The sequence below is a fragment of the Tachypleus tridentatus genome, chromosome 3, assembly GCF_004210375.1.
Source record: "Tachypleus tridentatus isolate NWPU-2018 chromosome 3, ASM421037v1, whole genome shotgun sequence".
In the NCBI taxonomy this organism is placed as follows: Eukaryota; Metazoa; Arthropoda; class Merostomata; order Xiphosura; family Limulidae; genus Tachypleus; species Tachypleus tridentatus.
Window position 1 is genome coordinate 5,417,194 of NC_134827.1, and position 12,299 is coordinate 5,429,492.

The 12,299-nt window shown below is 33.1% G+C and overlaps 1 protein-coding gene across 10 annotated transcripts in view; it reads right to left on the minus strand.

The window, feature by feature from the left end:
- The window catches only part of LOC143246253 (uncharacterized), a 94,845-nt gene that overhangs the window by 64,488 nt on the left and 18,058 nt on the right, over nt 1-12,299 (minus strand). For all 10 annotated transcript variants that reach the window (XM_076492666.1, XM_076492669.1, XM_076492667.1 and 7 more), the window contains 3 exons: nt 9,566-9,769; nt 7,268-7,510; nt 823-930 (listed from right to left, as the gene is read on the minus strand). In XM_076492666.1, the coding sequence (XP_076348781.1) occupies nt 823-930; nt 7,268-7,510; nt 9,566-9,769 (555 nt within the window). The remainder of the gene's footprint in view (nt 1-822; nt 931-7,267; nt 7,511-9,565; nt 9,770-12,299) is intronic.

A 12,299-nucleotide genomic window follows, 5' to 3' on the forward strand; every position in this document is an offset into this window, starting at 1 on the left:
TCGAATTCACTAAATATACACTTAAAAAATCTTTCATCTTGTAGATTTACAATATTATAAGATACTAACGTGGGAGAACTACTTATGAATCGACAAAATAAAAGAGCTGTTTTTTTCAAAACAGTTGCAGTTATATTTACTTTTAAAAGTGCATTTTAACTTACAAATGCAAATAATACTTTATCATCACTAGGGTACCTAGTAATAATACTAATGTGGCCAAAAGTAACCCAAAAAGAATAAGTCAGTGAATGTACACTTGTAGAGTAACGTTTCATTGCTTACTATTGATTCTAACACATCCTTAAAGCTTCAAAATAAAAAATGATGGTTACATATACTATTAGGGAAAATAAGTCGCTATCCGAAATACTTATGTTGAAATAAAACGTTTTATTTTTTTGTTAGAATATCTCAGCTTCTTCTCTGCCACGTATTTTGTCACAGATATCTGTTTTGGCTGAATAAAATTTTTAACAAGTACAAAACTAAACAAAAGTAAGCTTTGAGGGAAGAACAGAACTTACCAGTTTAAATATCTCCGTTGCTTTATTTTTTATAATAATTGGATAATGTAAGGATTTAAAACATTATTAGAGCCTTATTACGTGATTAGTGCTATGATTGCATGGGTGATATAAAAAATGGACGGCTCTTCTTGAACACTTAGGCATTAAGAAGGCTCTGATATAATTTTATACTGCATTGACTAGTTTACACAAAAAAAGGGTTCAGAGGGCTCTGTATCATTAGGAACTGATATAATTTTATAGTGCCTTTATCCTTATTTTTTAACCTTAAAATTATTGATGAAACACATACCGATTATATCCTCATCTGGATTAAGAGGAGGGTCCCAATAGAGATCAAGAGTATGTGACACTGTGTCAGATTCGGTGACCACCAAATTCTTTGGAGCCGATAATGGAACTTGGAAACAAAAGATGTACAAGTTAGTTTTCTGCGTCATTTATTATGCCTAGTGAAAATAATGATACATTATGATATATGTTAACTTTAAGGGAAATATGTAAGTTTATTTATGTTTATCAACAAAAACAAACACTTGGAAATATGTAAACCCCTATTTATTCACATTAAATTTGCTTTCTTTCTTTATCTACTTATAGTTTTAATCATTTTATCCAGTCTTCATCTTCAATGTATTTGTAGTGTTTTTCTTACGTGTTAATAGATGAGTAAAAACATAATTCGGAAAAAGACAGAACAACTGCTTCATTTCCCACTACTATTCCTTTCTTTTTACCCATTTCTCACTCCCGTGTTCACTTTCGTAATTTTACCACACGGTGAGAAAGAAATCTATTTATATTACTTTTATTTAAATTCATCCCTCACCGGCCCGGCATGGCCAGGTAAATAAGGCACTCGACTCGTAATCCGAGAGTCGCGGGTTTGAATCCCCGTCACACCAAACATGCTCGCCATTTCAGCCGTGGGGGCGTTATAATGTTACGGTCAATCCCACTATTCGTTAGTAAAATAGTAGCCCAAGAGTTGGCGGTGGATGGTGATGAATAGCTGCCTTCCCTCTAATCTTACACTGCTAAATTAGAGACGGCTAGCGCAGATAGCCCTTGAATAGCTTTGCGCGAAATTCAAAACAAACAATACATTCCTTACCCTTTTTTACAAAATAAATCATTCATCTTTATGTAAGATAAAGTAATATTATAATCACACACAAACACACGTGTAGATAGATAGCATATAAACAAAAGGTTACCATATAATATTTGAAACGTGAACAAAACAAGAAATATGGGATGGCTTTAAAAGCTAATAAAGTGATAGTAATGGAATGTTTTGATTTCAAATCAATGTATACAAACTGTCATACTAACGTGAACATTCAATAAGTTAACTCAAACGAAAGTAGTTTGTTTTCTGATACGATACCGTACTGTTGTTGCTTGATTTTCCGTTTCCTTCGTGGTTGTGGTTTTCTTACTGTGTGCTATTTCGTCATCTAACTCACTGAGGTAAGAATTTTGTTGCCTCTACATATCTCGTTACTGTCGCAGTATTTTGAAATAGGATTCATTTTGGATAATCTGTTTTCTCGATCTTTGTACGTTACCATCGGTCCTTCTGTGGGTCTAACAGGTTAGGATCGTAAGGAGTTTTGTGCGTTATGTTCTTGGTCGAACACACCATCATATGATCTCATGGTTTTATTAAAGTTGAGTTGACTGCTTTATTATGTGTATAAACAGTGTTTCATCTTCTTTTTAGCAGCTTCCTCAACACACTATCTTTTCGTTTTTCTTCAAACAATGTAAGCTTGGTGCAGAAGAGACAAATAATCATAAGCTCTGCCGTAGGCCTTCTAGAAGTTGTGCGTATGGTGTTTTCCTAGGAATTGATATATTGTTTGTTCTCACTGCTTTATCCAGTATTTTGATGAAATATAGGCAGATACTAACAAAACATTTGCGGTCAAACTACTAGCTTTATTGCGAAAGAACTTGTTTAAATTCAGGATTTTTAGAATAATATAAATAAAGTCCTATCACAGACATTGAAATGAGTTGAGTTCTTTTAGTTACGCTTTTATTAAGTAAGGCCAATATCGGTTGAGGAAATAAATTAACACTAACACATGTACGTTTTTTGCTTCAGTTAAGTTAGAGCTAGATTTTACGATACTTTATACTGTCAGTATATAAACTTGTGTTATTTTACGACTTTTTTTTTAAACATTTGAAACGTTTTTAATATGTTGTATAAAATGTTTACTAATGTACGGTGACTGCAATGGAATAGGCGGCAACTATCAGTTGTACAGAAGACACAAATTTAGAAGACGATGTTTCGAAAGTTTTTCGTCTGAAGACTAAATACGAAAACTTTCGAAACGTAAACTTCTACATTTGTATTTTTCTACAATAAGCAGCTGCCATCAATTAAAATGTACTTATCATGATTGTTCTGCCTAGACAACCTATTAAAATATACTTAAGTGTATCTACATCCATTGAAATCAAGTACGCGCGTATTTGCATATAAATAGTAAAGTGCGTGTCATTTTCAGGACAGATAAAAACCAACTATTATTATAATATCTTCTGCCATAGCATTAGCTTTTAGTCGGTAAGGTGGGATCTTCCTGGGCAAGGAGTTATTAAAAGATTCTGAATATTCCACACTTTGGAACGACAACCTGTTGGATTTTTGTTTGTTTGTTTGGAATTTCGCACAAAGCTACTCGAGGGCTATCTGTGCTAGCCGTCCCTAATTTAGCAGTGTAAGACTAGAGGGAAGGCAGCTAGTCATCACCACCCACCGCCAACTCTTGGGCTACTCTTTTACCAACGAAAAGTGGGATTGACCGTCACATTATACGCCCCCACGGCTGGGAGGGCGAGCATGTTTAGCGCGACGCGGGCGCGAACCCGCGACCCTCGGATTACGAGTCGCACGCCTTACGCGCTTGGCCATGCCGGGCCACCTGTTGGAGCATCGAAACATTCCACTCAACGTAGGAATTACAATATCTGATGAAATAAATGTGAGAATCTATACAAGAGTACCAAAAGTGCAAGTTCATTACCCCAAGAGGATACTTATTTGAAGACAGAAGTGGACAGTGATATTTGTCCATACGTTTCTAAGTAATTCGGGCTTGCAAAGTGGCTGTGATCTGTTCTTTACGTCTGTAGCCCAGCATAAGATACAATCGAAAATTTGTTCAAATTGACGGTCTGTTTTGTAGAACCGTACTTTCTCACTGTTCCAAAAGTTTATTTTGTTGTTGTTACGATACGTCTGAATATAAGTAACGTTCAATGCTGCTTTGAAACTCTTTAAGAGATGAAATGTATATTTTAATTGGTGTAACGAATGCAATAATTACTTAAAATAATTTCATTATTTCAATAACAATGAGAATCCATAGATAATTATCCTCTAAGTTAAACCGGCATAGTTTTATTATATCTGATATTCTTCCTAAAATGTCAATAAAAGAATGAGTCTAACATAACTTGAATCTTAAAGCTGTTGTAATGCGATACGGTAAGTAATGACTGTGTTGTGCTGACTTTTCACTTTCTAATGAAAGTTATAATTATTACCATACTCAACTTACCTAAAGCTAGCATTACTAGCCATGTTAAAAGGCACACACACGCACACATATGGTTAGAGGGTTCAACTCGCACTCTAAGGGTCCCAGATTCGAATCCCCATCCCGACCAAAGATGCTCACCTTTAAACCGTGGAGGTGTTATAATGTGTACTCAGTTCCACTATTCGTTAGTAAAAGTTGTCAGTGGGTGATGATGACTAGCTCCCTTCCCTCTAGGGACAAATAGCGCAGAAATCTCTCGTGTAGATTTGCGTGAAGTTCAAAAAACAAATAGGGCAAATAAAAGTAAAAACTTTACGTAAGTCGTAAAAATACAAGGTACGTAATTTCGCTCTTATCAACTCAAAATGGGTGAAAATTGATATTTTCCCACTTAGTCTTGTTTATTTCGAAAAAAAAATCGTTAAACAAGGGAAGACCATTAAACGTTACAAATTATGTCTTTATATCTTGAGAAACACCACGTTTATGAAAAGTTTGTTTCCGAGATGTTTTCTTTTAATTTTATTCATCAAAAAATAGCTTTTTAACATAAATGAGAGACGCTTAGAATGGCAGGCATATCACAATTTACTTTATGAAGGCGTCTACACGATATTTAAGAAGGTCTTAAGATGTTGTCAACTATAGAGAGAAGAAAACTGATTTTTAGCAAAAGATTTAAACACTTTTTATTCCTTTATGAAAATAATAATGACAAGTAATATGATAAGTTGTGAGACAAAGGGACTTATGAAGTTGTGCTTACATTTTATAATATACATTTATGTTTATTATTCGTTTCTGCTTCTAAATAATCACCGAAGTTATTAATAGCTAGATTTAAAAAAGGCAAATTTGCATAATTTTTTTTCAGTTGTACACTTAAAACAAGTGTGTTGTTTGGTTAGTTACTCTTAAAAATAAATTCACATGTTCTTTGTTGCTAAAAACAACGAAGGCATTATCCATACAGTAATGTTACTACAAAAAGATTCCCTACTTGCATATAATGTAACTGAGCCCTCTACTTTTATTTCCCTATAATTTTAGTTACGTGGATTGAATATTAAAAGGAACTAAGTTTTGAAATTTACACAAATTTCTATCGGCTGTATTTAATAGAATTTTGTTTATTTTAAACACACAGTTTCACTAGGTTTACCTGGAACCGTTAACATGGTAACATATAAGAACTGGGGGTAACAGAATTTAAATTTTAAAAAGAAACAGATCAGAATTTATAATAGTAATAATCTACCAATATACAACTGACAAAGTATAAACAATAAAATAATTATCAATGCACACTACTTAATCTGAGTATAAAATAAAACTTTTAGGCCTGAGTCTAATTACTGAAATACGTTCTTTGTACAAGAGAGAAAGGGAATTAAAATATAAATAAATGATGTTTTCGTTAAGACCAGCGTATGTTGATTTGTTTACAAATATGGCTTCTCTTCTTTCTCATCTATTAATTTTGTTCTACGGAAGATTTTTTTTTGGTAAAATCAAAAGAATGGATTTTCATAGATACAGTTTAAAAACATGAGGTGGAGGTTTTGGGGTAACTATTCACACATCGTTTTTTACGAAAACGTAAAAATAACTGTTAGAAGAGGTGACAATATTAAGTCCATAATAACACCATATATTTCAGGATCAACATGTTCTACTATCAAATTTAATATGATATATCTTAGTAGCAGCGTTAAAGAGCTCGATGAAATGTTATTTTATTAACTTTTTCACATTTGTACCATTTTGGAAACACACATCTGTTGTTATTCTAATTATTTTGAGTACTTTACTTACATATTCCTTTTTGTTTTTCATGGTATTTATATATTTTCCTTTATCTGTTTTGTCTATAAATTTTTGTTCTGAGATAAGTCATATATAACTTTATGTGAGAAACAATAAATGTTTTAAAAATACCTTCAATTTAAATCGTTAAATTTATATAAATGGTTCAATATAATTTGGCTTTTTCCTCATTAGTTGTTATTTCTATACAACATTTTACAGCAAGTGAAATTAAATGACGATATTAAAATCAGGAGTTTCTTCTCAGCGAACTGGACTCCTAAGTTTAATCGTCTACTTTTCTTTAATTTTTTGTTGAAAATCGTAAATAAAAGAAATTTTGGTGCCAACTTTATACCCTTTTACAAACTCAAAATGTAAACTATATTTTTGTATTTAAGATAATATTTTTAAATTCTTGAAATATTTTAAACTATAATCATTATACTTTTCCTTTACGATATCAGCAACAAAAGAACGACTTTTGGTGACAATGGCGTGTCTGTGGACATAAAAGGCTAGAAACTGGATTTCGATACCCGGGATGGACAAAGCATGGATAGTCCATTGTGTAGATTAACGCTTAACTCCAAAAAAATAATAGAAAAATAATTTCTATTACGTATTTAAGCTACAGATATAAAACCAAAGAGTTTGTTGTGTTTGTTTTTGAATTACGCACAAAGCTACTCGAGAGCTATCTGTGCTAGCCGTCCCTAATTAAGCAGTGTAAGACTAGAGGGAAGGCAGCTAGTCATCACCACCCACCGCCAACTCTTGGGCTACTCTTTTACCAACGAATAGTGGGATTGACCGTCACATTATAACGCCTCCACGGCTGAAAGGGCGAGCATGTTTGGCGCGACGGGGATGCTAACCCGCGACCCTCAGATTACGAGTCGCACGCCTTAACACGCTTGGCCATGTTGGGCCAAAACCAAAGAGAAAAGTATAAATTATTTTTGTTAAAAGATGTACATTAGTCCATTTTTCACACAAATGTGTCTTTTCTTTGTTGTTGATGAGAGTAAGAAATCCCCTGTTTTCCAAAAGCACCATTTGTTACACTGATATTTTTCAAAGATCGTATTTCACCTTCATTTTGTTTGTCCCATTGGGTGTAAGGTATTTTTGTAGTTGAACTCTATAGTTTCGTTGAGGCTTTAAATTAGCGATTTTTCAAATCAAAACATTTTTACTAATAATTTAAATTATGTACGTATTAGAAATTCCGTGCAGCTCGTAAATAATATGATTACTAATAAATTATTTAATGTATGTTGTAGATATACATTGAAATAATATTTCGTCTGCCCGACTAAAAATTGTCTTACCGTAAAAGAACTCCGAATAAAGTAATAGAAATACCATTATTTATTGGAGGTAAAACGGGGCTATATTCCTCTTCTCTTCCACAAGTGTATTCGCACTCTGCTTTGGTTTGGAAGTTGTTGTCGTTCCCTTCACACCCTCCGTAAATAAATTCTTCGCACTTTTTGCTGTCAGGGTTGTAATAATAACGTTGGATGTACGCTAAACAACGACCAGTATCACTGGGAAGGTTGCAAAAGTTTAGGGAATTCTCAAGACCGCTTCTGTCGTCTGAAAAAACTGTACGAAGCCTTAGATTAAGCAAGAGAACTGAAACCAGTGATTGTGACAATTACTTATTTTCACAAAATATCAGCATTGGGTGAAAATTTGCTTAATGACAAATGTTAAAAATATGTTGTGCTAGTTGAAGATATGATATTTTTACGACAGCAAGAAATGATTTGATTTTAAAAGGATGTAATTTTCTTTCGATCATTGCTGCCTCTCATGGTATGCAATATCAAGTTTCGTTTATCCAAATAATAAATAGTGGTTAATTGATGTCAATAGTGGCGTGGCTGTCGTGTTGCTATAACCATATGTAATATGTAACTATTGGAGGCAATATTTTACTTAACCTATGAAGCCGAGGAAAGTGTAACTAATATTATTATTTACAAATATAAAAGACCCCAACACTTTAGAATTATACTCTCGTACGTCTAGAATAATTTAAGCGTTCACTGTTAGGGGAATGCAACAACACGAAAATAGAAAGTGACTACCATTTTAAATATTTGTAAACTTATTACAGTGCCTTTGGTCGCGCTTGTCATGGTACCTAGCGAGCCAAGTCGTGAATACAGATAATTAAGGTTCGGGTCCCATTACCATGTTCAGTGGTTTATGACCAACGTTTGTCGACCAGTAAATTGCATCCGTTGAGAAAGGCAATGGGAAACCACCTCAACTATTTAATTACATAATTTTGTGATTAATTGTATCCACATGCTTTCGATTTCTACGATATTTTTAAAAATTACCGCCTTTATAGTGATTACTGAGATAAAAATACAGTTATTTTCCAGAGGGTAAAAGTAAATATTTTGATTTTTAATATTATACAAATCTAATAAATCATTAGCGCAAATTTTAATAAATTAAAAACTGTGAATTTATAAATTTTATATGCACTGGAAGCTCACAAAATTGCGTATTTAATGTTTTATCTTTTTATTTGATAATTGTTGTAATAATTTTACGTTATTCCAACAGATGGTGCTAAATGTCTATGATGAAACTTTTTTTTTTTTCTGTCGTACAAATGGGTAATAAGAAAAGCAGAATGATGACGGGATATTGTTTCTGAAGTTGAGAAGAGTTAAATCAATTTTAGATGTATTTAAAACTGGTAATTTATCGTAAAAAATAATAGTTAATTTTTAGAAACACGCTACACATATATTTGTTACTGGTTTTATAAAATCTAATTTATTCTCAAGTTAATTACACTGGGTTTCAGATTAATTCTGTTGTCTGTTATTTGTTTCACCACTTGTTATTGAATTGTACTGGTTTCGGGGAATTCAACCCCTTTTAAGTAGTTCTAAACAAGTCTAAAGAATAAAGTAAGGCTTCATTTAGTAGTAGTGGTGGAATATATAACAAATTTATGGTGTGTTGACGTTTTCTACTCGTATAGTAACTGAAATAAAATGGCGAACAAATTTTGTTTGTAATTACACAATTTAACGAGATGAGAACATTTAAGTAGTTGATATGATTTCTTACTACTGTTGCTTCTTAGTTTCCAGCCTGGCAGAATTGCGGTTACCAGTTCAAATAACGTTGTTCAAGTGGTAAAAAAAAAAAAAGAGTTCCTTTCATCACGGATAAATGCACATCTATATATGTAGTTGTAATGAGTTTGTTCATTTAATGTAACAACTAAATATTAGTTCCATTAGTCATTCTAATTTACATACTAATTTCATTTTCCTATAATAATTATTGACGAAGTATTATGCTTTAAGTTTTAAGGTTACCTGGTCTTAAGTTGATTACACGCAAGATAATGTGTACGAAAATGAATGTGTCAGGTATGATATCCTTTGAAAATTAAAATAAAGCGATTTTTAATTTCCAGTTTCAGTCATTCATTTTTTAATCATATACTCATTTTCATTTTTTTGTCCGATGAATCCAATTATTCATTTTTAATCATATTATTTAAACGTTTTTATTTCTTTATTTAACGAATCCAGTAACTTAACTCTTCAAATTTATGTTTTATTCGTTTTAACAAGTTATAATTAATTATGCACGAGGTTTAGTCTTTAATTTTCTATTTACCTTTATCAAAGTCATACACAAAATCCTCAGAAATCGGGCCATTGGAGTGTCTTCCCCGAGCTTGTAAACGAAATACAAATTTACTGCGGTCATTTGCGGAATGTGGAGCTTGAATAGTGGTAAAACTTTCGCTTCCTTCAGTTGTTATCTCATTCCATTCATTAGGGGTCCCTGGTGTATCAACCGAGTAGTAGATAACATATCCTTAACAGAAAAGCAAAAATTCATTTTGTAAGCAAATACAAAAAGTTCGTGGAGACTTTGATATATTTTGAAAATAATTAGTATATTTTTATACAGTATAAACCTTATGATTTATCCTTTTAAATATTTTTAACAAACAAGCTCATGTAAAGAACGTGAAAGTGGTTGTTCCATTGAGATGCAGAAATGGGTAAAAAATACATAAATTTGTAGGAACTGTTTTAAACTTTATTCAAATTTTTACTGAGCTTAGTAGGTACATTACTTATGCGTCTGTCTTTTTGAACAAAACACATATTATGTTTAACATAACATAAATTTAAAAACTAGATATTTTATTGCCATATACTAGTATTAGATGTAACGCACAGCACATTTTAAATAGAAATGGTTGGGTAAATTGTATTAAAACGATTTTGAATATCCAAGTCTATTTGTTTGCATGCTTGAAATTAAGCACAAAGCTACACAATGTGCTATCTGTGCTCTGCCCACCAGGGATGTCGATACCCAGTTTTTAACGATGTAAGTCCACATACATACCATTGTGTCACTGGGGGCTCCAAGTCAAAATATCCCGTGACAACTACAGCCATTATAAAATCACATTGGAACAGAATGTATTGGAATAGCATTTTGACATTGCTTGGCATTTCGTAGATGGTGTGACGTCGTTGAAAATACATCGTTTTAGAATGGTATTAAACAAACCTTTCAGATGTAGAAATATCTATGTTCTCTGATTATAAAGTTGTGTTCAGATTGAGGATTTATAAATTCTAAGACGGGGGGGGATCAAACTAGAGAACAAGTTCCATCCAAAATGGTCTACAGTAAGTCATGCTTTCTAACGGCTGAGAATCCACGAACTTAAAGGTCATTAGAAAAAGCTGTCCACGTGCCCAAGGCAATAGCATGTAGCATAATCAAGATAGCTCTTCGTCTAGAAAAAGGAGTCAGAAGCCATTGCTATTATTAAGCACATAGCTACACGATATAATGTCTGTTTTCTGCACACTAAAGATATTAAAATTCATATGCAAAAACGGCTCGTTTGGGCTGAGAAAACACTTTACAGGTTCACATCGTTGTGAACCTGACGATGACCGAAGAAGGTCGAAACGTTGTTCGCTCTTCTATGTAAAGGGTTTTCTCAGCCCAAACGAGCCGTTTTTTGCATATAAATTTCTCAACAAGTGGGTTTCTCGTCATCACTGAATATTAAAATTCAGTTCTTATTGTTACAATCCCTCGAACTTGCTGCTGAAGAACATGCGGGTGAAACTTGACACGAATACTCAACTTCTTCCCACAAACTATCAGTTCAGCTGTCGCATAACTCGGATAATTGGAGGAAGAAACGAATATCCATGTTATTCTTTTAAAAAATAAACGTGTTAAGTGTTTGGATGCAGCGTGTATGAATTATTGTGGAATGACATTATTGAAAAATGGATTGAGAAACCGTCGTCCTCGTATATTCGAAGAGTTATAAAACATGCGGGAAAGAAGGATGTCCTTTGAGTATAATATTCTTATGGACCTTTGGCAAAGAAAACTATGATGCATTGCTATTGTCAAGATGCATGGTCGTCAGATAGAGCATGGTTTCTTCAAACTGTGCTCCGCGGAGCCCTTGGGCTCGCCATAGTTGCCTGAGCCTTTTAATATTTCATTCTGCCTAACGCCAGACAATTTTGTTTAGCTTAGGGGAACGTCTCGCGGTGAAAGTGTTAATACAATCTCATTAACTTTGACAGTGGCACCACTGGTTGCTAGTAGAAATGGCATCCTCTCATGATCGCATGTGTCATCGCAGATGCAATATAGCCTGGTAATTTTCTTATGAATGGGTAATGATGCCAATTGTCTTTTAAAAGCCAAATCAAGATTAGCGGCTAAATCTCGAAAGAAATGAAACAAAATTAAACATGACATCATAGCTGAAACGTGTTCAAGTTTGAAACATTGTGTGATGCAATGAGATCAATTGTTTCAATCTCGAAAGTATATTTATATGAAGTATAATTATATTTATGAGAACTATAATTGGTAATTGTTAGGTTAGGTTACATTCGTTGCAGTTTAATAAGACAAACTTGCTACAAATGAGATGTATGACGTCACACGTCCACATGACGTCATGTTTCATTTTGTTTCGTTTCATTCGAGATTTAGACGCACGTCTGACTTAATATTTTGTTATTTGGCTCAAAAATTTCTGTAAAAAATATAAAACTGTACAAGTAATAGGTTACCCTTTTCCTTTAGAAAAATGTATTATTCTAGCGCCCTAGCCTTTTTTCCACAAATTTTTATTTTTGACTTCGTTATGGCAACACTGATTGTCGGTCAGCATGTCATTTTACGGTGATAAAACTCAAGTGTTTGAACGAGTTAGCATTAAAAAACTATTTTGTATCCGTGACAATACTTGTGAAGTGCCAAAGATAATAAGAATACGTTTTTAGACAAATTAATAATTAGTTGTCACCCTTATAATGGATAAGTGGATGAATATCAGTAATAA